At 37.1% G+C, this 26,041-nt stretch overlaps 2 protein-coding genes across 2 annotated transcripts; one reads left to right on the forward strand and one right to left on the reverse strand.

Moving 5' to 3' along the window:
- Positions 1-324: 324 nt before the first annotated feature.
- On the reverse strand, positions 325-9,348 carry LOC142353579 (polypeptide N-acetylgalactosaminyltransferase 1-like). The gene is made up of 10 exons (XM_075405858.1): positions 9,117-9,348; positions 8,390-8,488; positions 8,011-8,195; positions 7,271-7,421; positions 6,591-6,788; positions 5,570-5,709; positions 4,909-5,077; positions 4,408-4,541; positions 3,968-4,172; positions 325-854 (listed from the first exon to the last, which is right to left on the reverse strand). Exons 1-10 carry the CDS (start codon positions 9,300-9,302, stop codon positions 576-578), a joined length of 1,746 nt encoding a protein of 581 aa, XP_075261973.1. The 5' UTR covers positions 9,303-9,348; the 3' UTR covers positions 325-575.
- Positions 9,349-9,837: 489 nt separating this feature from the next.
- Positions 9,838-21,336, forward strand: LOC142353265 (brefeldin A-inhibited guanine nucleotide-exchange protein 1-like). Its single transcript, XM_075405496.1, has 3 exons — positions 9,838-12,664; positions 17,852-18,661; positions 19,048-21,336. Exons 1-3 carry the CDS (start codon positions 9,943-9,945, stop codon positions 21,075-21,077), a joined length of 5,562 nt encoding a protein of 1,853 aa, XP_075261611.1. The 5' UTR covers positions 9,838-9,942; the 3' UTR covers positions 21,078-21,336.
- Positions 21,337-26,041: the final 4,705 nt, after the last annotated feature.

Genomic DNA, 26,041 nt, shown 5'->3' on the forward strand with positions numbered 1-26,041 from the left:
AAAATGTCTGCTTTCAATATCAGGTGTACTGCTTGTGAGCTGATAGGGGTTTGTAAAGGCTGATGATAGGTGGGACTAGTCATCATAATTTATACATACAATTATAAAGTTGTAAAAATATTGATTATCGAGGGCGATTATAGAGGGTCATAATCTACTTGGACTGGAGGGGAGGGGGTACTAATTCTCTTGCCAGCGTTTTCTTCTTGCACAGTTGACCATAACCCTATTTTGTGTTAATTTCGTAATCAGCTAAAGGTAACCTATATTTGCTTACAACTATTTACCCTGTCGTATTTATTAAACTACTGAAACAACAAATAGGAAAAATGTAGTTTTCCGTAAATTAAAGAAGCGTAACATGAAGTGATTGACATCCTTTAATGCTCCTGAATTTTGGTCGGTAGTATGTTAATGAGCTAATTTTAGCCCGAAGCTTTTGGGACGTGAAACGACCAAGTACTGTTGTTTTGTATTTTCGATATGAATTATGTTTTTCAAATTGCATTGCATATTTATAACGAATAGATTTACTGAACGAATAATAAACATTATTTAATACTGTTATCACTTTATCAGTCTCTGAGTGGCTTTCGATCAGAGAAGGTCCATAATTGCTGTTGATTTTCAGTATCGCAATCGGCTAAGTAGACATCTGCCTCGCTTCCCTCTTTTAAGGTCATGCACTGATTGGTTGAAGCGTGAACTATTTGCCCTGGGTTGTGGTCCATAACCCATTTTTGATTCGCATTCAGATTGCAGGATCTTTTGAATACCTGTGTTCCGGCAGATGTGGCCTCCAGGCAGACGTCCGATAGCATTCTTAGTTCATTGGCGGTTGTGTACTCAATTTGCTAAAATGGTAGAATTAAAATCGGTAAAAGTATCAATTTAAATGACTATCAATTTAAATGAGCAAGATTTTACTAATTATTTTTTTTCAGTCAATGTATAAACGTACAGGCCTAATGTCCCTCATTTTTAGACATTAAAACTGTGAGACAATTTGGAAAACTTCGTAATTGCAGTTTTAATGGTTAGCTGCAAAGTTTTTGCATTGTGGTGTTACTATGTGATTGTGAAGAGATAATAGGTATTCATATTGTCTGGCTATCAAATTAAGTGCCGTGGAATTGATTGCCTTTAAAATATAGCTATTATTTTTCGACATTGCGATTTTGCTTCAACTTATTGAGCATAGAAATGCACAAATTTTCTTGTTGAATGGCGGAAATTGCGGCCGAGAGATTTTGTCTGTAAAATCTAACTTACTAAATTTTTTAATGGCCATGAAACGAAGTGGAATGAAGTCTTTATTGGCGACATAACGGCAATTTGTCATCAAATTGTTCTTCAAAGTTGTTTATTATCAGAGTTAGGAGGACGAATTTTATTTGTCAGGTTATTGTGTAGTGAATAATGAACGAAATAACAGTTCCCAGAGTCCCCCAACTTTTCCGTGCCTTTTTGCAATTCCTCGCCAAATCTCTTACAAGCCTCTTCGTTCAAATACGTCAATCCAATTATCGAGGAACCAATTTTAAAAAAAAATTTTTTAAACCGAAATTTATTTTAAAAAATACACTCTTAGAGCAGGCAAATGCATTGGTATAGAGGATAGGAGCAAAAACAGATCTGATGTGCTCTTTGCTCAAAAATTGATTTTGACTTTCTGAAGAAATAACATTTTAGCAATTTGTTTGCTTAAACCGCATAGCTAGCATTTTTGTATCATATATTCCTCCTGCTGGTGTTTTTCAGCTCATTGTTCAAAAATTAGTTTTAAACGGTTTCGAGGAAAAATTTAAAAAAGAAAATTGCAATATTCAAAACTTTTCATGAATATCTTAAGTTTATTTTTTGAGAAATTTTTAGCGGATTCATCAAATGGTTAACAGATTCTGGCAGCTGGGTATTTATAATAATAATGGCTAATTTTTACCGCGGCTAAATTTTTCAGCCTCCAATTCTGGGCTAACCAGATATGTTAATCTACCTATTTGTTTAAATTTGCTTCCGGGAAAATAAAAGTTAAAGTAAAGCGGAAAAAACGTTGAAATTTTCGGTTAATCATTCAGCTTAAACAATCATTTCCTGAAACAAGTGTTTATAATCTTTGCTATTTTCTAATGTTTAGAAATTCAAAACATATCCGGCAGATTGCCGGAAAATAGCCGCCGTTGATTCCCATAACTCTATTGGGATTGAAAGAAAAGAAAATATCAACAAAAATTGATTTTGTATAAAAACATTTTCAAGTGCGATTTACTTTGATGTCATTTCGTAATTGAACATACTCCTGTCTCTCAGTGAGAGGCTACAGGGTCTAGTGTCAATACCAATAAGCATTATAGATAATAATTAAAACTTATGAGCACTAAGTTCAAGTACCGGGCATCTAAAAATGGGCTTTATGGGTTTATCCCGTTTCTATTTCTGACTTTGATTTTTTATACTGACTCTCTTCATTTTGAATTACTTTGCTAAGCAGCTGCTGCTTAAAAGGACTTTGAGCAGAATGACAGACGAGTGAAACTAATCAGTTCTAATCTAATGAAAATGTTTACGCAAACTACGCTCTTCATTTTTCAAGATATGAAACGCGTCTCTAACTTATGAAATAGAAATAATTAATGCATGCAGCTTTTCATTGATCATGCGACTTTCTACTATTTTTTATCAAGAAGCTCCAAGTGAGAATGTCTTGTGAACATTGACTTGGGTTTTCCATGTTTTTGTTTGTTTGATTCAAATTTTTGGAGCCCCGATAGAATATGGCAGTACTAATAATCGTTTCCTATTGAAAGTGCAAAGAAATTGGCTTCATTTTCGACTCAAATTACTGTAGATCTTGAGGTACACTATAGTAACAAAAATTTACGTGCATCTAAATATTTTTGAAAGAATGTCAGAAAAATCAATTAAAACAATAGTTTGAGGTCAAATCAGTTCTCTATTAACGCGTCTGTACGCGTTTTTTTGCTATAAGATCTGGTAGATGCTTTTTTTTGTTATCGTACAAGTTTCTGACGACATTTGCGTCCATTTCGTTTTAATCGTCTGTCACTAGCTAAATATTGCGAAAAATTTTTTAGTGTTCTAGATCGCTGCTTCAAAGTTGCTCCTAAATTTTTCTTTGTATTCAGATTTGCACTCTGTGCTGATCATTTCAGTACCTCTCAGCCCTTTTCTTGGAACAAGTTGGCGACAATCGCTGATTCAAGTACAGCAGCCTTGTATTGTTGAAATATAAGGTCTTAAAATGCATTTTTATCTTCACTATTCCTCAATGATTCTAACTACCTTAAATCGTTTAGCTTGTTTGAATTTCGAATAATCACCTTCCGTCCACCTGATTGCATTGGACTCCAAAATGTTTGATTGCTTATCGAACTTTTTTTTGTGCTTTTGGTAACAAATCTTTTTCCATTTCCTTGAAGAACTCGCACAACTCGAACATGTTGATTTTTTTAACGTTTGTATGCGCGCTGTGTAATTGATTTTGATTTTAAGCTGAGTTGCAATTGTATTTTGTGCATTTCGAACTGTAAAAGCTTGGCACAGCAAAAGAACAGAGCAGTTCAACCTTTTTGTCTATGCAAGAAAAAACGAGAATGAGATGTCGTTTGAAACTTCCATTTTGCACGTTTCTTACACACTTTTGCGCAATTCAAACTTATTGAGCGAAAATCGCGCTTAAAGGAAACACATTGTGTTGTATGTAGCTTATATTTAGGTGCAATTGTGTCTGAAGTACTGAAGTAATAGCTCAGATACCGACTCAGGCTGCGATCGACTCCTTTTTTTTAAACAGATCCGATTTTGATACCGATTTACCTTTAAAAAGACTTATATTCTAGTGACAGATATCGGTTACCATGTCGTTTGGAGAGTCAATATACTTAAAATGGTAATGACTTCAAAGTTTTCACTGTGGATTCAACTTTACATTCGGGGTTTTTTTTACCTGAGAATGCATGTAGTGACAAGGATATGTTTTGAGTTTCCCATCGTGTTTTTGGAAGTGATCAATGCACTGTTTGTTGCCCAAATAGGGCACTTCTAGCACACCCTTATTCTTGAGAGTGAGAGTGGGAATGTACATGTCCTGGACTACATTCTCTAGGTACCATTTGAAAGGCTTGCAATCCAGACGTCTCTTCAGTTCAAGCCTAAAGTTGATATCTCTTCTGTCGCACCCTCTCACCTCCCATTTTTTTTCAATGTAGTGACCTTTTCAAGATGAAAGAACTCTTTTATTTTGATTCAGCAGTTTCAAGACCTTTTGAGACAGACACACAAGCAGTAATTTTAAAATGCCGAAATGTATATTTGACTATCTCGAATGCCAAAAATTCTCACTGACTTCTTCGAAGTGATTCACCCTATACTTCAGAATTAACTAACCGGTCTCGAATGTCTCCAATGTCATATTTCTGTATGCTGGGGTTGGCCTGTGCATAGAAAACCTGTTTGTAGTCATCAAGCCACACCTCAGCCAATCTCATTGCGTTTACTGTGAAGGCGTTGTCGGGTCCTTCCTTGAAAAATGTACATCTCAATGTAGGTTTGAAGCTTCTTTAAAATGCTGAACGACCAACGAAACAGGACAATTTGTTCAACACTTGGTTTCGACTCAATGAATTGTTTAGTGCACATTAGAAACCATTAGAATCTGACTTACGATTAGAAGGAGTCTTATATGATAGCGTTTAAGATATTTGACTTCATGTTATGAACGCAAAATTACGAGTGAAAATTATTTCCTAAGAAAGTACTCATTTATAGTAAAAATGTAGCGGATTTAACTTAATTTTGTACGCGACCGGCAATGTGTATACAAAATTTAGTTCAAGATCTATTCCTTCCTTATGAACATTTTCCGAACTTTTACAACCTTTGACAAACCTTGTACCAGTTGTAGGGGTGTTTGTTTCTGAACACATGTGCTATGATGGAACAAGGAGCAATCACTACTGATCCTCCGCAAAGCCAGCTTTTGAAAGAGATCTCTAAATTCTCTCCACCCCACAACTCGAACCCAGGGTCGTACTTCCCAAGGTATTCCCACCAACGCCTACGCAAATTAAAAGGAGCCATTATCGTTCCTCGAGAACTACGACGGAGGTCGCGTTGTAAAAACTGGAATAATTTTCTTTAGAGTTCTATTTTGAAACCAGTTCAAACTGCTGGATTCTGATTTGTTTCGGTTCCATTTTTTGCTTTTCGTGTTGTGCCTTATGGTCCTTATTTTAAATTTCTGTTCGTCCAAGCAGCGGTAATCTAGGAAAATGAGGCGGAATTAAATTGTGGTAGTATATCTTAGTTTAGCAATTAACAATTTCTGGATCTTTTCCGTTTGTGCCCCCACCCTCAGCTTAGTGGGTGCATATAATTTGCACCCCCCCCCCCCCAGACGCGCGTGCAATATTTTTACATAATAATTAACTAGGGGCACAAAACGTACGGGGGGGGGGGGAGCACAAACGGAAAAGGTCCCACTTTCTTATATATGTACTGGGTCAATTTGGTAGCAATTCCGAAATTTTGAGCGGTTTAAACTACTAACTTGCTGATTCCAAATAAACCCCCAGCCATGACCGGAGTTCTGACTGCGTCTGCTTTGCTCTTTATGAATTTGCGGTCGTGGGGTGGAATCGATCGCCACTTGAACAGAAGTGACCAATCAAATCGTCCGGCACTGTGTACCTGTTTGTGTGCATACATAAACAAATGCAAATTGGCTGGATGAATTTTTTGCAAGATTTTAGTGCGGTTTAACTTTAGTAGTTTAATTTTTGTAGCAAGATTTGTTGCCCTGAGTGATCAGAAAAATTCAAGAAAAAATGAAGAATGTATTTTGTTTATAAAGAGTTATAAAGGGCAGATTTAAAGGCAGAACTATATTGATCTAACATCTGTCCGCGTAACCTTGCGATCCGCAATTGATCAGAAATAAGTTTTTTTTTGTAATCTGAATCTGAATTTAGCGACTCCTAGTTTTGGATCTTGAATACAGTTAAGGTGAATTTAGACAGTGCGGTCTAAATTTAAACAGTAATATATTTAGTTTATTTCATTTATACTCTGACCTACAGTGCCCATTTAGTTGTTTGCCGTTAATAACTTAATGGAAATTCAATGTGTTTTTTTTTTTGAATAATTTGGAGCTATACGCTGCTTCATGCTCGAAGCGATTTCAATCGATGATTTCAAATCGAATCTGTAGTTCATACTTTGAGAAAAATCTTCGCAGATAAAAAGTGGGCATTCTTGACCACCTCTTAAGCAGTCAAAAATCCTCTCTCCTCGGATATGCAGACTTCTGATTGTCCTTTAGTAGAAAAATTGTTGCTTTGTTTAGTTCTTCAGGTGATTTTAAAAATAGACAAGACATCAGACTGCTCAAATTTTGATCCGAAAATGAAATACTATTCGTCAAACTTTCAATCAATTCCTGGTAAATTGAGAAGCGGTTTTTTGAAACGTTTTAAATAAACAAAAATGATTTGAGAAAGAGGAATCAAATTTGTAGTTTCTACTAGCGGTTTTTTTGAAAATTTTGAAACTAATTTGTGTGAAAAATTTACCTCTGAGGGAGCAGAGACTGAAAAGGTCTGTTGGCTGATCTGTCCAATTGATGGTTGTATGGCAGTGCGGTAGTCCTTGGCAATCTCGTACAAAATGGGTTCAGCCCAACCCTCAGTGCACTCACAGTGCGAGTCAAGGAACACTAAGGCCTCCCCTTGTGCGTAGTTGGAACCAAAGATGCGTGCTTTTATTAGACCCTGAAAATTGATGGTTTCAGATATCAATACTGATAATAACTTTAATTATTTTTTGTGTGACCAAAACGCCAGAAGTGCTAGCCATTCAAATTTTAAAGTTATCAAAATAAATATTTGAAATTTAGCGATTTTATATATAAATTCTGGTATCAATTTTTGTTTCCGGGTTGCAAAAGGGGATAATTTTTTAACAATCATCATTCAAGAATATTTTCTTTTAATCATTCAGATTTAGCATTTTTTGTTTCCATCGCATTTTCTTGCTAGTCTTTGGCCAAAATATATATTTTTTTCAATGTAAACTAACTAACGTTCGATGAGTAACTTTTGTCTTCAAATAACCAGCATTTTGTATCAATTTCTGAAATAAAATGCATCCTTTTGTAGCTGTATCTGCATCAATCAGAAAAGTTCTGTTTAATTTCACGTAAAATAAATTGTTCATTTTTTTCGCAAGTTCTTGGATCGAATTTTTCGCTGACCTGTCTGGTAGGTGGTCGAACTATCTTCACTTTTCCTTGAAATGATGAGTTGATGTGTTTTGGCAGCTCTTGTGTGATGTCTGCTCTGAATGAAACGTCGTCTACTAGAATGATGTCCTTCAGCAGCACTTGGTTCACGCGGTAGAAACAACTGAAACGTGATGACACAGTTTATATATTATGTAGTTTCTTTTTGAAAATTTCTTATCGTTTGAGCAACGAATACTGGAGTCTATTAATGTCATCAAAATCCGATAGGTCAAGTGGTGTCTGAATATTCGAAAAGTTTCGTTTAAGAAAAGCGAAACGTGAGTTTAAGCGGGAATAGACTTTGGTTCCGCCGTTTATCCAACCGTGAACCTTTTCATTATTATTATAGTTAGTCCCATAAAGTTGCAATGCTATCAAACGTTTCAAAGGTCAAAGTTCAATTTTAAAACATTCAGAGATCGCCATTTCGTTGTTCGTTTGCATGTCGAGAGTTTTCCGAACGTTCGCTTGCGTTGCAACTTTATGGGACTTACTATAATTGCAAGAATTCATTATTTATTCATGGTAAACGCGCAACTATGATCAAAAGATTTTGCTAGGAAACATCATCAAGTGTCCCCTAGCTCAAAATGGATGAAAATCTCAGGCAGGTTATCGAACCCTCAAGCCTCCAAATATAAATGTGATTTAACTATTACGAGTGATATACTAATAAGTGATAATAACGGGGGGGGGGGGGGGCGTGTTACCTGGTAACAGTGCGCATGAGTGTAGAGAGTGCCTCGTTATGGAATATGATGATAAGAGAAACAGTGGGGAGAGAGGGAGGGTACTTGAATGCCTGGCACTGACTGTTTCTGAGGTCTCTCAACTCTCGATAGTGACCCACTTTGTCAGAGGCTACCAGGTTGAACTCGTTCAGGTGATAGCTCTTCTGAAAAGGCAGTTTCGATGGTGCTTGAGATTTTGGGTTAATTTGAAATTTTAAGAAAAGTCACAGTACGTAATTTATTAGTCCCCCGCCCCAGGGATCTGAGATAGCAACTGCCAAAGTCAAACCTTGCAAATCGTTAGAGATCAATTCGAGATCAAATATTATACCCCTTAATCAACCAATGCGACAGATACCTGTCCTTCTGTCTTCTCCTCATCGGTTAGAGAGACTGGAACTCCTCCTCTTCCATTATCATTACTTTTCAGATTGTCTGGAACCTCGTCTTTCTCAAACTAGCATGGAGAGCACACTTCAGACAAATCCAACCAATTTGACATCCGTTAACATTTTCGTGTGATTTTGATGACTGGACATACTATTTATTCGTTGTTAAAAAGTTTAATTTGGTTGCAGTCAGTGTTCGTTCTTAGAGGGACTTTAGATCCCATTTTGGAGTCAGTTTGCTTAGAGATTATTTGAAGCACTGAATATTGAACTGGTTAAGAGTATACAGCTTTTCAAGACAGATACTGCTTTTTATCGTAAATAAGTGGAGTAAAATTTGGGGGAAAATATGTATTGAGACTGAAAACTATGGATGATAGGTCTCTTTACATTTTTTTGTGATCAAAATGGTAACAGGCGATTGCGATCATGCTACTCTTCAAAATTACATGCTACTCTTACAGTGGCAACATTACAGTTTATGCAATTGAAAACTATTTTACTTGTATCGTAATTTAGTAATTTCTAGTAGTGTTTAATCTCAAATCTGCTGAATTTTTTATTTAGTGTGAAACGATTGATTTAGTGTGAAAACGCTACAAAAATTGAGAAATATTAAAAAATATTGGATAAATCTTTTTTAGTGGAATTTTTTTTATCAATCGGGCTCTGAGTCTTCAGGTGTTTGAAGTGTGCCTTGATCTCCTTTCGAGTCCGACTCTCGTCTTGTAACAGCATTGACATACTGTCCGTGTCATATTCCTGAATGGCAACGTGTAATAAGTAGAGTAAACCAATCCAAGTTATGATTACTAGGGATAAGTAGATTACACCCAAGCGTTTTGGCTGCTGGCCTCGACTGTATAGCTGAGCATAAAACATCCTAACACCGAAAATGGAATTTTGGCTGAATTGAACTGTTTTACGCGTTAGCTTGGAAAGTAGTGATATATTTTCATTGTGTGTTTTGGTATATTAGTGTTTTGTGTAACTATGGAATTATAGTTTGTTGGTTTGGCCAATATGTGCTAACCGAAAGGGAATTTTGTTGTCTTAAAATTTTATAAATCACAAACCTCAGTCAAAAACGAACTTGAAGCTTTGTTTGTAAAAATAAAGACTTTTGAATGATGTGAATTTGTCGTTTTTGAAGATTTTGTGCTCTGTGAAAAATTTTAAATAGCCTGGTTTAATTTTCTTTCAGTAGTATTAGTTCCCTTTGTTAGTTTTTTTTTGGCGAAAAATTATCTGTTTCTAAAGTTGAACCAGAAAAATTGAGGTTAAATAAGTGCTCATGTGAAACTGAATATAGGTTTACTTTTCCATCTTTGTTGCTTAACCTTTAAAGAAAACTAATTTTTTGCTTTAAAATTAGATATTATTGATGGTCAAACGCCATCCATAAATTAGTGTTCTTTCTTTGAATTTTTTGTTTTATTTTCAGACTTAATGGCATCCGATGCACGTGTAAGGCATCCAAACATAGCTTCACCGTTTCAAACAAACAGCTTCCTAACGTGCAATGGAAAAGTTCTATGAAGGCAGAATGTTCTTGCAGAAAGCGTTTGAGAAGATCCTCGCGGACAAGGACATCAAAAAATGTCCAGAGCTGCGCCAGAGTTGCGAAGAGTATCTGGACCAGTTGAAGGTCGAGATCCAGTCAATCCGAAGCTCAGATCCATCATCTAAAGTCAACGATGACGCGTCCAGTCTTGCTTCACCCAAATCAACACATTCCGAGACTGGAAGTGTTTCGTCATCGGCACTGCCCGCGGCGTCCAGTGAAAGCGACTATGTAAATGCGGACTACTATTTCGAACCTTTCAAGCTAGCATGCAAAGCCAAATCTACCCGAATCGTAATCACAGCACTTGATAGCATACAGAAACTAGTAGCTTATGGACACCTTCGGGGACAGATTGCGGACCCCCACACACCTGAGCAACCCTTAGCCAATACGATTGTAGATACAATCTGTGAGTGTTTCATCGGAGTACAAACTGATGAAAATGTCCAACTTCAAATTATCAAAGCCCTCCTAACATGCATGACGTCATTGACGCTAGAAGTCCACGAAGGGGCTCTGTTGCAAACAGTCCGCACTGTTTATAACATCTACTTAGCAAGCAAGAGTTTGGTAAATCAAAGAACAGCTCAGGCAGCTTTAACTCAAATGCTAAATGTCTTGTTCTCAAAAATGGAAACAGATTGCGCTCCTGAGAAACCGATGTTGCCGCAGGCTACGGACTCAACAACCTCAGTTAACAATAGTCTACAATCGCCTCAAACAAGAAATCAGGACGGGACTGCGCAACAGGATAAATCACCGCCCGCGAACCAAAATGATGATTCAATGTCGCAATCCTCGAAGCATTCCGAAATGTCGACAGGTGCCTCGGAACAACACACTAACTCGAAATCTGATACATCGTACCTAACGACAGATCAAGCAGATAATGATTCCGAAAACACAGATGGAGTCTCAAACATGACAATTGTTTCCGAACCGACGACCGAACACGGGGAATCGAAATCAGATGAACCGCAATATAGTGAAACTCCTAACGCGGAAGTCCCAACTAAAATCCAGGAATCTTCTGAAGCAATAAATGGACATGATAATGTTCCAGAAGAACGACCAGAGGAAGAGAGCAAGGAAGCAGCTGTACAATCAATTTTAGATGATATTGTCACCATGGCCACAGGAATCGCATCCGCGGACAAAACCGTCGTGAACGGACCTTTAAACGGCAGCACCGGATCCTTGCCTACAAACATCGAAGACGATGAGTCATCAGTCAACACTGGCGCCGTTTCACCTCCAAATTTTCTGCACATATCACAAAAAGACGCTCTGATTGTATTCCGAGCACTCTGCAAACTGTCAATGAAGCCTCTTGGCGAAGGTCCACCAGATGCTAGATCGCATGAATACAGGTCGAAAGTCTTATCTTTGCGGTTGTTGCTTGCCGTCCTGCAGAATGCTGGACCGGTGTTCAAAAGTGCACGTTTGTTTGTCGAAGTTATCAAACAGTACCTGTGCGTTGCGCTGTCCAAAAATGGAGTTTCACCTGTCGCAGAAATTTTTGAGCTTTCTTTGAACATTTTCCTGGCTCTGTACGCTAATTTCAAACAGCACCTCAAAGTTCAAATCGAAGTGTTTATTCGAGAAATATTTCTGACTATTTTGGAATCCTCGATGAGTTCTTTTGACCATAAATGGCTTGTCATCGGTGCATTAAAAATGATCTGTTCTGAGCCACAAAATGTCGTGGACATTTATTTGAACTATGACTGTGATCTATCCTCAGCAAATGTGTTTGAAAGACTGGTCAATGACCTCTCAAAAATCGCCCAAGGTCTACATTCCATTCAACTTGGTGCCACACCTTTGCAGACGAAAAGCATCCGAATTAAAGGACTTCAATGCTTGGTCGATATTCTCCGTTGTATGGTCCAATGGTCCCATGATTTATACTACAACCCAAATGATCAGAGCCAAATTGGCGGAAAAAGTGATAAAATTGCTCCACAACATCGATCGAGCATCACGAATTTAAGCATAAATCCGGCCAGCTCCGCAGGCGATAATGAAAGTAACTTGGACGTTCCATCAATTGCGTCAACGTCCGTAACGGTTCCTACAACTGACGGTACAGAAAGTCCGTCAAAATTGGGAGGAAGTATGAGTTCTTTAAACTCGATCGGTAACAACTCAACAAGTGCCGACAATCCGGCAGTGTTTGAAAACATCAAACAGCAAAAAGAGGTGCTGGAACAAGGTTTGGATCTCTTTAATAAGAAACCGAAGAAGGGTCTCCAGTTCTTACAGAATCATGGACTGCTAAGTTTGAGTCCAGAAAAGGTCGCTGAGTTTCTACACCAACACGAAGAGAAACTGGATCCAACAATGATGGGTGATTTTCTGGGCGAAGGCGACGATTTCAACAAAGCTGTGATGTACGCGTACGTTGACCAGTTCGATTTCCAAGAAAAGGATTTCCTAACTGCCTTGCGACAGTTTCTAGAAGGGTTCCGGCTCCCAGGAGAAGCGCAGAAAATCGACAGGTTGATGGAGAAATTTGCAAGCAGGTATTGTGAGACGAATCCGCATCAGGGAATATTTGCGACTGCAGACACGGCGTATGTGCTAGCATTTTCAATCATAATGCTGACAACTGACTTGCATAGTGATCAGATCAAAACCCACATGACAAAGGCTGACTACATCAAGATGAACAAAGGTAAATAATTTCAACTTAACATTCGAAACATTTTTCATTTTAGTTGTTCAAAACACGTAGCAATTGGCTTGAGGTAGCTGATGAATACAGAGCGAGATAAGTAGGTGTGAAAAACAAATTTCAACGAGCGAGCAAAGTTTTTTGATCATGTGCGGCTTTTCAAAGCAGTTTTTTTAGTTTTAACTCAAATATTTTCAGTGAAAGCTATTTCTCTGAATTACCTAAGGAGATAATAGTGCGTTTGGAATAGTTTTTGACCATCTGAAGCAAATTTTACACGTTCAGTGCCAATTTTCATCTATTTTTTAAAACCAATTTGCCTTGTTTTAATCTTTTTCAATTTTGTTTAATTTTTGAAAGCATTTGCGGGAGTTTTTTGTTCTAGCACTTTTGTTTGTCTCCAATTATGTTTGATTTTAATTCACAGTTGTTTTTGTTGACAAAAATTGATTAAATTTGAGCAGATTTTGCAGAATTTTGTCTCTTTTTAAGGTTATTTGCCTATTTCTTATTTTATAGTTCTCGCTGTAGTTTTTTTTGATCAATTCTTAATTAAGAGCATTTTTATAGGTCGTACTACTATGAGTGACCCTTGAAAGCTATACATTGCTTTTTTCACCGAAACAAATTATACAATATTCTAATTTTTTCAGGTTTTTCTTATTGGTTTTCCAGAATGTTTTTAAATTTTTCTCTGCAAAGTATTGGGTGGGCGACTGATCTAGAAGAAGATTAATTCTGAAAATTAAACTCAGAATAATTGCTGAAGTTTTTTATCGTTTTTTGCAGAATTTCATGCTACCTGTATTCTTGTGTTCCAAGGTCCTTTTCCATTAGTTTGGACGGTCAGTTTTCCACTTTGAGCCGTTTCCAGAATTCTTCCTGCTGATTTTTTATTTGTCCACATTTTTTCATGATTTTTGAAGTCAATGCGGAGAAGTGATTTTGGTCACGCAGAAAAGGGAAGTCAATTGAAAAAGCGAGTGCTTATGTGGCGTAAGTTTTTTCACTCCAATTTCAAAATGGCGTTCTCAATTGTAGGCGTGTGTGAACTGCGTGTGTGGCGTCATTTTTCACTCTGTGGAGCAAGTTTCAGTTCATTCGCGTGATAATGCTTTTGGTCACACATGACTTACCTCACTCTCAAAAATGACTTCATCACTCTCAAATTGAGTTTTTTTACCATGATTAGTTTGTGTCCTTCTAATTGAAGGTTATCTAAAAGCAGCAATAAGTTGTTATACAGATTCCTAATCAAAATATATCATCTATAGCATTTAATGAAAAGAAGTAATGCCTTCTCGGTCTGTTTTTTTGTCTTGTTTTTTTTAGACTACAATTGTTAGTTATCGCGGCTATACAAAACTGTCGCGCTATTTTCTAGCAATCTGTACTATGTTTTGGTAATTGCTTGCAAAGTTGGTAGCGATTATTGGCCAAATTGCTTTGTAGTGTAATTTTTTCTAGGTTAATCTGTCTTCTTGACTAATTATTAAAAACAGGATGAACTGGTAGAGATCAATGGCTTTAGTAGAGGTTTATTCGGACCTCACTTTCTGGCCTCCATCCTCTTACCAAGTGAGACGCAATTCTAAGCTTATGCTTGCTACATTCAAAGCCAACCTCTCACCTGTAGTTTGAGAGTTCTATCTATTGCTTAGAGTTTGCAAAGGCGTTTTCTAGACTTTTTGAGGGCACTTTTTCGGTTTAGCAATGACAAAAAATCTGATATCAAATGATAGTTTAACCTTGAATTGCAGAAAATACGGGCCGTCGAAACTCCAAATTGAATATAGATTTTTAAAGGACAATACTATTTACACCTTGAAAATTAAACAAGAATTGAGTTTGAAATCAGAAATTGTAGTTGTTTTGCATGGGATATTTTTTGGGTGTCTCAGTCGTATAAAAGGAAGTTATGTGTTAGTACGGGGGTACTGTATAAAAACCCCGATTTTAACGGATAATGATTGACTTTGTATAGGTATGTCTATACATAACTTCAAAACTACCTAATTTTAAGAGGCAAAATGAAATTTTTCAACTTAAAATTAAGGAGTCAATTTTCTACAGTACGCAACCCAACAGTACAGTGTATTAATTCCAATTTTTATGTTTGCTACTGGCCTCAGCGATCGTTTTTGCGTAACTAGTGGTCTGACTGGTGTACTTTTTTGATATTTTGTTTAGGGATCAAAAATGATGGTATATGGAAATGGGTTTTGTTTTTGGCAGTTTAAAGCTGCTGCGATACCAAGACCAAGGTTTTTAGCTTAGTTGCGTTTTAATGTCTGTTTTCATAGAATTTGTAGAATTTCGTGACCGGTATCGATAATTTTGTAGAGAAGCTGTAATACGAAATGTAATATTGTACTCGTAATCTGGCAATTTAGCCAACACTCTGGTATTTTGTATAATTGAAGGTGTGCACCTGATGTCTGTAAGGTCAGACATTTATTTTTTTAATTAATAAAAACCCTCTTTGTTGCAATTATTGAAAAACTAGGTGAAAAATTTAATGCAAACGATACTACGTAACTAGAATTGATTGGGTAAATGATATCTGATGTTAAAATTAAGAATGTCAAAATTCTATTGATTAAACAGCCGCTTATATGCTGTATCTTAGGTTTGAAATAACTCAAAGATAGTTTGACTATAAACAAAACGGCTCTTGTGCGTGACTTTGCGAAGCACAGAATGTTCCAGCATACGTCTCAGGATACTTTAAAAAAATTTTATTTGTTGGGACAGGGAAAGCTTTTTTGACTATCAGTTTTGAAAAACGCAAACTCAAGAATGAAGGACTTTTCTAGAGCACCCTTGATTGCAACTTTATCTTTATTAATATGGAAAAAAATCACAAAACCTCATTTTGATTTAATTTTAACAGATTTTAGAGCACATATCAATAATTGTTTTTGAGATGAAACAGCATCTAAAACATCTAAGTGAAACGAGGGCAATCAGTCGCAAAATTTATCTTAAACTGGCGCGGACAGCAATTTGCAAACAGAAATCTGATCAATGAGTTTATACGCTAGAAGTAGCAAACAACCAACTGATTTTTTCTCATACAATCTTTCGCATTGCACTGATAACAAACTTTTGCATTGTTCAACTGATAAAGTCTTCACAAATAAGTTAAATTCGAGATGCATTTGCAATTTTCGATGGATATCAAGAATTCGACAAGACATAGTATTAGTAATTATCTCATGTTTTGTCTTTTTGGTCAGAAATCTGTTTGAAGTTGTCTTCAATTCTGTTGTCCTTTCTTAGGACAGTTTCTGACTTTAAGCAATTAAAATCAAACAAATTTTTAAAAAATTCGTTGAATATTTTCGTGACAAACGGAAGAAAATGTCTAAAAATTTTTTGTACTTGATAACCGAATTTCATTTTGCTCAAGCAGGTGGACTATAGATATGATGATTCAATCAGTTCTCATTAGAATGGAGAAAATATATTTTCATCACAAGCGAGCATGATTTGAGAAGACGGTTGCAGTGTTGACGAAGATAATATTCTACGTTTTTCCTCTGTTTTTCGTCTGGTTACAGATTCCCCACACGCGATCAATTCGGCTGAGAAGACCTAATAAAAAACATACATGATTTTATTATAAAATTACTGATGATCAATGGAGACCAAAGCAAAGTCAGCATCCAAGAATGTTCAAATCTGAAGTAAGGAAGATATAAAATTTTGTTCGTTCCTCAAGTAGTTGTCTTTCCTGTTATGTTTCTAAATGTCCCTTAAAGAACGAAATGCGAAGAAGCAATGTTATATATAGGACAGCTAGTTTATGTCATTTTAAAGCATAAAATGGCGGGTTAAGAAGCATAGCATGAATCTGTGCAAAAGCTTGCGCACAAGATGAAAAAGATGATTTTCTACTTCTCCAGAAAATTTTTCTTACTTGAGGATCTTATTTGAAGTGAAAAAATACGCTGGATCTATTTGCGTCCTTTACCATTTATTTGGACCGAAATTGATGGCCAATTAAACATCAACAGGAAGTCGTAATTCTAAAGTCACCTGAAGCACCGGGAGCAATAAAAAGAATGTAGAACTGAAAAAATGACACATTTTTTGTTCTCATTATATTGTATTCGAAAATACTTGTCCCAGATATCCCATATGAGGCCAATTTTTCACAATTCCCAACAAATCATTTGAAAGACCACATAAAGGAGTTCAATTTGAGGCTAAGAGTAGGTGCCAACAGAACATTACAAATTTTAATTTATCTTTAAAATTTTTCTGGTTTTTCTTTCTTATTCCAAAAAACGTAATCATGATCACATATTTCTGCTGTTCATTTAAATATCGAAAGAGAGTCCACCATAAGGATGCCCTAGTTTGCACGGAAAACAGTTTATTCGAGGGGCCGGAGAAATCACCAAAGGGACAAACGAAATATTTTTACTTTGTTTTCTTTTTGTCTCTTGGTTTTCTTTTTGTCATTTGTTCGATGGTTTCTGGCACAAATATAGGATCACAGGTGTTCATTTGGATACGGAAAATAAAATCAGAGTATCTAACTGAGACAAAATCTCATTTAAAATTTCAAAGAAAAAAATGTGTTTTCTCGCTCTTTTTCATGAAATTTATTTTTTGATTAAAGTTTATTTTATTTGAAGTTTATTTTTGTCGGTTTCCATTTTCTATGAAGTTTTGGTCAGATCAAATTTTGTTTTGAAATAAAAAACTAAAGCTTAAAATGGGTGTCATGGGAGAAGAAGAATTGCTCCCGAAAAGTGAAAAAAAATTTTTTGTCTTTTGGATATCTAATTTCTCAAGGAATTTTTTTTGTTTTTTTTTGTCATACCAATTTCATTGTCAACCCCCCCCCCCCACCAACACCCAAAAGTTTTGCTTTTCCTGTTCGCCTTTCAGTCATTTAAACAGCTCCCATTTTTAAACCTGCAAAAAAAATAAAAATCCACGGGCTTCAAAATGATGTCTTTTTTTTCTCTACGATGCGTGAACAAAAAAGTGAAAATTTAACCGAAGAAAAAGGAAAAAAGCCAGCCTGGCATTTATATTCCCGTATAGAAATGTTGGAACAATAAGGCATTGAATGCTTACTCTGAAAATACTAGATAAAATAAGTTGCGTGAAAGCGCCACTTTTTTGTTTCGAATGCTTTTCTTTTGGTAGATAATTTGAAGCTTTTCTTAGGCATAAACGACAGCCGAGATCTACCAGAGGAATACTTGTCATCCATATATGACCAGATTGCCAGGAACAAAATAAAGATGAGACACACCCGAGAACAGAAGTCACTGAAACCAGCCGTGGATGTCAGTAACGACAAAGTGCGCAGAAGTGAGTACGAGAAAGAGATCCAATACATGGCAAGAACCGCAATGTCGCTGTTAGAAGCTGCAAGCACAGTGCAAACAACGTACACAAGCGCGACTCATTACCAACACGTGAAGCCAATGTTTAAAATTGCATGGACGCCATTACTTGCTGCGTTCAGTGTCGGGCTACAAGATTGTGACGATGTCCAGATCTCAAGTTTGTGTTTGGAAGGAATCCGTCATGCAATTAGGATATCTTGCATATTTCGGATGGACATAGAGAAAGATGCATATGTACAAGCTTTGAGCCGGTTCACACTACTAACTGCAACTTCAGGACTCCACGAAATGAAAAGCAAAAATATAGAGACTATCAAGACTTTGATCCACGTTGCTCATACTGACGGAAACTACCTGGGAACTTCATGGGGTGAGGTTTTGAGATGTATATCCCAGCTTGAACTGGCGCAGATGATAGGAACAGGAGTGAAACCACACTATCTCCAGGACAAGAAGCCAGCGAGTAAATTGAGTCCAATTCCGAGGATAGATGGGAGTATAACAGGTCCAGGAGCGCTGGAGATTCTTGGAAGTCTGGATCAGAAGAAACTGATGCATATACAGGAGTCAGTGCAAGAGACCAGCTCTCAGAGTGTGGTTGTGGCTGTTGACAGAGTATTCACAGGTTGGTTTTATCGGAGAAGAGTGGGATTTTAGCAGTAATCAAGGAGTGTTGATAATCTCTGAAGTACGTTTTTCCAATAATGAAATGAGTTGTAATATTAGCTGACAAGCACTCGTGGACAGGGGTGGGGGGCATATTGACGTTTTCAGGGTCATGCGCTTTCATCTTTGAACAAATGTTAGTCGAAAGATTTGTAAGCAAAAATTGTTCAAGTTGCCCCCCTCCATATATGTTGTACTTATCAAGTTTTTCACTCTAAGATGTCATCTTTTCAACAGTTTCTTTTTAACGAAATATACGAGTTGTTTATTTTTTTGCTAACATAAATCAAGACTGTTAGTTGAGAGCAACGGTATCATCTTAACGTAACGTTGTATTGTATTTAGGTTCCATTCGCCTTGATGGTGACGCAATTGTAGATTTCGTCCACTGGCTTTGTCATGTCTCAATGGAGGAACTCCAACAACCAAAAGCACCTCGTATGTTTTCACTCACCAAACTTGTCGAGATTTCCTACTACAACATGGGCAGAATCCGATTACAATGGTCCAGGATCTGGCAGGTTCTGGGAGAACATTTCAACCGGGTTGGGTGCTTTCCAAACGAGCACGTGGCATTTTTCGCTGTCGATTCTCTTCGTCAACTGTCAATGAAGTTCATTGAGAAAGGCGAACTCTCAGGATACAGATTTCAGAAAGAATTCTTGCGACCGTTTGAGTACATAATGAAGAAAAACCGATCGCCGACTATTCGAGACATGGTTGTTAGATGTATTGCTCAAATGGTACAATCACAAGCTGGGAACATCAAATCGGGTTGGAAAAATATTTTTGCTGTTTTCCATTTGGCAGCTTCGGATCCTGACGAAACAATAGTTGAGCTAGCTTTCCAGACCACAGCCAAAATTATAACTTCAGTTTTCCAAAGTTGTTTCGGATCTGCTGTTATCGATGCATTCCAAGACGCGGTTAAATGTTTGTCCGAATTCACTTGCAGCGCCGCCTTTCCAGATACGAGCATGGAAGCAATCCGGTTGATACGAGAGTGTGCCCAGATTGTTAACGCGAATCCCCAGGGTTTCTCAGAAAATTGGAATGAAGAGTTTGTTACGGTACCAGAACACGATAGAATTTGGGTTCGTGGATGGTTTCCAATCCTTTTCGAGCTAAATTGTGTTATTACCAGGTGTAAGTTAGATGTGAGAACCCGAGCTTTGACTGTCATGTTCGAACTATTGAAGACGTTTGCCGGGAGCTTCAAGCAAAATTGGTGGAAAGATTTGCTGCAAGTAATTTTCCGACTGTTTGATGTCAATAAAATGGAGGAAAAGAAAATCGACAAAATCGAGTGGTTAACGACAACCTGTAACCACGCTCTGTACGCTCTGATAGATGTATATTCGCAATATAGGTCAGTTCTTTCTGAAATTGTGTTCGAAGATTTGCTCTCTCAAATTATCTGGTGCTGCAAACAGCAAAATGAGCAACTGGCTCGAGCCGGAATCAACTGTCTTGAGAACTTTTTGATCTCAAACGGAACCGAGATGACTGAAATTCAATGGGATATTGTTTGCAAAGCGGTTCAACAATTATTTAGAGACACTTTAGCTCACGATTTACTAACGTGGGTTCCTCCTAGTCGGGGTGGGGTGGGTGCTGAGTTTGGAACACCAAGTTTTGCGTCATCATTAATATGTTGCGTGGTCCAGTTAGAACTTATTCACGCTATAGACGGTGTTTTGTTTTTGCCCTTGACGAGTCGAAGGGAGGACGAATGCTACTTGCAAGCTGCGAAAGATGTCGAAATCCTGGCGCCTAATCGAATTGATGAACATTCGGACGGAATGATTCACACTTTGAGTTCTCGTCACCTCGTATCGCTCTTGGACAGCTTGATAGAATCGCACAAATTTGCAAGAACCTTTAATTCAGATAATGAACAACGTACATTGCTATGGAAAGCTGGGTTCAAGGGAAAGAACAAACCAAATTTGATCCAGCAAGAAACGTCCAGTTTAGCTTGCGCGTTTCGACTTTTGTTCAGTATTCTGAATAACGACAAACATGAATCGGCCTGGGACGACTTAGAAAACCGACTCAATACGTTATGTAAGGAAGCATTCGAGTATTACATAACACTTTCAAACGGACATCGTGATTCGTGGACGAGTTTGCTAATTCTGCTCTTAACTAAAATTCTGCAAATGGATGAAGTCAAGTTTTCACAGCATTTTTTCAGATTCTATCAGCATCTGTGTGAAATGATAGCGATGGATTTGAAACCAGAACTTAGAGCAATTTTGAGGAAGGTTTTTCTGCGGTTGCCGGGGTCAAGCAAAAATCACTTTAATTTGTCAGCTTCAAACTATAACACAGCCAACGGAATTTCGGAAGATTCCGATTTAAACTTGAGCTGAAACAGGTTATTTTTAAGAACTAAAAATTAAATGTTTCAATTGTAACGCAGTTAATTCCCGATTTTCTCATTTATTTCTGCTGTTTTGGTGCTCTCGAAGCTGTTAGAGATGTGTAATGGCTTCGACTCACTATTTTTTAAAGGTGTATGGATATGATAATTAGCAAAAGCTACAAATTTGGTTGCATTGCTGCCTTGGTCAGGGGCAAGAAATCAACTCTCAAGCAAACATCGACCCTCATAGATAAGCTGAATCAACTTAAAAATGTCTTTCAAGGTAAAGTTCGCTTAGGAAGATTGTGTTCGTTTTTTCGGACCCTTCATAAGCCCGTTTTGTCAAACTATAGCATCAAAATACTGACAAACAGAATTATAGCTCAGTAATTTTGGAAGAAATAGTTTGTTCATTATTTGGCCTTGAGTTGAATTAGAAAATTATAATTCAGGAGACATTTTTAAAAGTCCTTATGACGTAGCTCAAACCCAAGTTTAAACTTTGACCTTTTAGTGTTATTTAACTAACTCTTATTATGCCATCATTTTGTTCACACTATTACATAATTGAACTTTACTACTGAATTCCAATCAATTTTGGAAAAATCTGTCTAATATTTGCTTATATTTGAATGTAAATAAGAAGATATTAAAATTGTGACAGACAAAATAGTTGCTCGCTAATAAACTGTTGTATTACTGAAATAAAGTTTTTACCAGAGAAGATCTTCAGTTGTCGAAGTGATTGTCGACTCACCCATTCGAAGATCCAAACCGCTAAAGCTATCCAATAGTGAATAATAACAGAAAAATCGTTAAATTGTAATAGGTGCTCAGCACAATTTTCGTTCGCTAAATTGTTGAAGCTGTAATGCTGTGAACAACCATCGTTAATTCAGCAACGTATTCGTTCTTGCCAGAAAAGTTGTTATTTGAAAGAGTTTACTCGAGTAAACAAATCAATTTGATCAACTAGAATTGCTTTCAACCAAAATGAACAACCACTAGCGAATACAAAATATTTGAGCACATGATATGGTGACAGAACGGACGACAATCGACAAGATAGTGAGCCAATACCTTCAAGAAGATCCTCACCACTGTCAACTTCGGAATTGAAGGGCTAAAACACAACCACGAGAAGTATCCATTCAAATCAGTACAGTGAGAAAGGCAGCTTGGTGGAATTGTGATTTCACGTGACCAATATCCCTGTGGCCAGAGCTGACGCTGATAGGCAGACGCAACAACATAGTGACTACAAGGGTTCGTTAGATTTCACCTTTTGTGCAGTGAATTAATACAGTGCTTTTATGATAACGCCACACTTATCTGTTCCTGATTTCATTCTGTTGATTTGAATCATCAAAACTGATTTGAAACATAGATCACAGTAAGGAAATATGATTATCAGAAATAGTCAAGCTTGAAACCTTTACATTTACTCAAATCTTGAATCTAAATAAGTCTAAGGCCATCAAAACAAGAGACTACACTAAAAATTCTTAATTCCTCGGCAAGTTGAACCACTGTCCAACCAACTCAACTACACTACAAAGCTAAAACACTTAAATTTAGAGCACATAAAATGGCACAACCTAACATTGCCTTAAAACCGTTCAGCGGTACAGATAAAGAAAGTTTTCGAGAGTTCGAGCATCTTTTAAGAAGCATTATAGGAGTTGCAGCAGTAGCAGGAGCCCAACAGGCTAACTTTTTGCAATTGCATCTGAGAGATGCAGCTCTAAGATATTTGCAGACTTTACCCGAAGCGACACGCAATGATTTAGCTCTAAGTTTAACGGCGTTAAGAAATCATTTCTGCAACCCACAGTTGCAAGAGTTACATGTAATCAAGTTAGAAAACGTTCGTTTCGACCCAAAAGCTGATTCACCAGAAAATTTTCTTGTTTCCCTGCAAAATATGACTTTGAAAGCTTATCCTGATCCCATACCCGAGGCGTATCCACCCGGAGCGGATCAGGCGCTCAAGATGCTGTAGATGCTAGAAATGATGAGAATTTACGTTTTGCACAACAAGAGAGACAAAATCAGACGAAGCGCTTTTTCAAAAAATGTATGCCTAGCTGGCTTAGAGCAAAGTTGTTGGAACAACCAGACAACACAACAGTTGAGGATTTATGCCTCTTGGCTAGGAAGCAACTGACCATCCACGATCTTTGCAAAAAAGAGGACTATATTGACGGAGCTTTTAACGAAGTGAGTCCAACAGTTTCAGATAATTTGATAAATGCTTTATCAAAACTTAGCCAAACGCAGGAATCTATGGAAAATAGAATGAGCGCTTTAAGTAAGCAAGTCGAGGAGCAATATAAACGTTTCGATGAGCAAAAGTTTTCACAAAGTCAGAATTTTTGAAATCAGTTTCGGGGAAATGGTTTTAGAGGCTATAACTGTGGACAAAGAGTTTCATATAACAACTCAAACTACCGAAGTCGAGGAAATTTTCGAGGCTATGGTAGATCGAGAGGATACAGAGGTTTCAATAACTTCAACACTCAGTTCCCATTCCCTGCTCAAAATAATTTCCAATATACTCCAAATGCTCCACAGTTTGCGCCGACAACGCCGCAAAAATTTCAACCGATCCAAGAACAGCGAACAGCAAGTAATGAGCAACCAGTTGTTCAAGTTTTTCAACCAATTGAGGAAACACATGTTCCTGTTACTCAATATGCCCAAATCATTTGCCATATCTGCGGTTATCCAAATCATTTGGCAACTAATTGCTCAATGCGATCACGTGGACGCAGAGGTGGAACAAATTTTCCGTTTCAACGGTCTTCAAAAAACTAGATAAGCCACAAGTTCCATTAGATACCAGCTCATCAAATCAATCTTTACATGTAAATACTTCATTAGACTCAGACATGCAGATTGAGGATAATATTTGCGCAGTAATCCCTCTAGAAGGAGAAACTCTCTCCTATGTTAGAATAAAATTTGATAAGTCTTCGCCGAAGAGCTTTAATTGACTCAGGATCTTGCTCAAACGCTATCCCATTATGCTTATTAAAGGAGCTCGAGGAAAAACAAATTTGTTTTGAGGTAGAAACTCCCACTTATAACACTGTTAATTTAGCTTCAAGTGCCCCAGTTGTAGTAAAACAGCAAATCAAAGTAAAGTTCACAATTGGCAACCATCATTTCAGTGATAGTTTTTTAGTTCTTCCAACAATGAATACCGTCATTTTAGGAAACCCTTTCTTCAAGAAAAATTTTATCGACATTAGTCCCGCTTGTAATTTATTGAAATTACCTGAAATGACAATACAACTTAATGAAATAAAGCCAAAAGATGAAAAGAGGCAAACATCTAAAAAACTGAAGAAAATTCCCATATTACTGAGTTAAAAACACGAACTACAGCCCAACTCACATCAATTGCTTGAATGTTATCTCGACAAGAGCTTTCCTAATTTAGAAAATTGCAGTGGAGTAATAATACCTTGCACTCAGTTTGAAAACGAAACGGAAATAGCTCTAACGTCATCCTTGAGTACATTAGATGAAAAAGTAGAGTTTTTATTTCAGCACTTAATATAACTGACCACAAAATAACCCTATGTGTTGATTCAAAAGTCGCCTTTTTTTAAAAATTTGAATGAAAAACAAACAGAAAGGCTAGTTAATGTAGACCCCCAGCTTATTGCCTTGGCAAAAATGAAAAACCGTTTTAACTTGGAAGCTGAAATTAATCAACTTGTTCAAACAAAAAACTTTCAGCCTCTGAATCAAACCAGACCAAAACCAGAATATGAAAAACTTTGGTTTCCGACCCCAGAAACCTGTGACAGTCCCAGCAAATTGTCTCCTTTGCAGCGTGATATTTATGATCAAATTCTGCACTTTCAAAATCTTGAAAAAATTGACCCCAAGAATAACGCAAAAGATCGTGACCTTTTTCTTGAAAAGTTCGGTTGGCAAAATTCTGTTTTAACCTTTGAGCAAAAATGTCAGGTAGAAGAGTTACTGGTGGAATTTTCTGATATATTTGCTAAACACCGTTTCGATGTAGATTATAACACAGAGTTAAAGATCAAACTAACACCTGAGCATAACCTTCCTGTTTATGTTCAAAGTCCACAAACGCCAATACACCTGAGAGATGAGCTCACAGTAGAACTTGCATTGATGCACTACTATAATTTGATCACGAGTTTATCACATTCAAAGTACAGTAGTCCAATATTTGCGCAACGCAACGATTCTGGCAAACTGAGAATTCTTATTGACTTAAGACGTATCAATCATGTCTTAAGAAATGACTATATCAATAGTAATTTTCCAATCTCAAACATGAGCGATGCTTCAAATCACTTTGCAGGGAAATCCTTTTTTACAAAACTTGATTGTTCGCAGGCATACCACTGTGTTCAAATGGCGGATGATCTTTCAGTCCAACTTTTAGCCTTCAATTTTTCCTCTCGCACCTATGCATACAAGTGTTCAGGACAAGGTCTAAGCAAGTCCGTGACAGGATTCAGTTCATTTATCAGGCACTATTTAGATTCTTGTCTTGCAGCAAACATCTGCACTCAGTATATGGATGACATAGGAAGCGCAGTGAAAAATTTTGATGCGTTGATTCCAAGTCTTAGAAAAATATTTGAATGCATAAGAACATCAGGTCCTAAACTCTCACCAAATAAATGTACATTTGCCACACAAAAAGTCAAGTTTCTTGGAAAAATTATAACACCAGAAGGTATACAACCAGAATCCAAAAGAATCGAAAGGTTTCTCAAAACAATCAAGTTACCCCGAACACCAAAACAGGTAAAGCGTTTAGTTGGTTTTGTCCAGTTTTGGCGTGATTTTATACCCAATTTGGGAGATAAACTCATGCCCTTCTACAAGCTACTGAGAAAGGATATTGAACCTGTCTTAACAGAGGAACACGAAAAACATCTTGAAATAGTCAAAACCGATCTTGTAAAAGCAACCGAT

This window comes from Convolutriloba macropyga, chromosome 14 (assembly GCF_964194025.1).
Source record: "Convolutriloba macropyga chromosome 14, txConMacr16.3, whole genome shotgun sequence".
Lineage (NCBI taxonomy): Eukaryota > Metazoa > Xenacoelomorpha > Acoela > Convolutidae > Convolutriloba > Convolutriloba macropyga.

Coding starts and splice junctions, on each gene's coding strand:
- LOC142353265 (XM_075405496.1), top strand. CDS start 9,943: ATGGAAAAGTTCTATGAAGGCAGAATGTTCTTGCAGAAAGCGTTTGAG. Junction 12,665..17,851: donor CTACATCAAGATGAACAAAG/GTAAATAATTTC, acceptor AGCTTTTCTTAG/GCATAAACGACAGCCGAGAT. Junction 18,662..19,047: donor TGTTGACAGAGTATTCACAG/GTTGGTTTTATC, acceptor TATTGTATTTAG/GTTCCATTCGCCTTGATGGT.
- LOC142353579 (XM_075405858.1), bottom strand. CDS start 9,302: ATGTTTTATGCTCAGCTATACAGTCGAGGCCAGCAGCCAAAACGCTTG. Junction 8,196..8,389: donor AGGAGAAGACAGAAGGACAG/GTATCTGTCGCA, acceptor CTGCCTTTTCAG/AAGAGCTATCACCTGAACGA. Junction 5,710..6,590: donor CAGTCTCTGCTCCCTCAGAG/GTAAATTTTTCA, acceptor GCACACAAACAG/GTACACAGTGCCGGACGATT.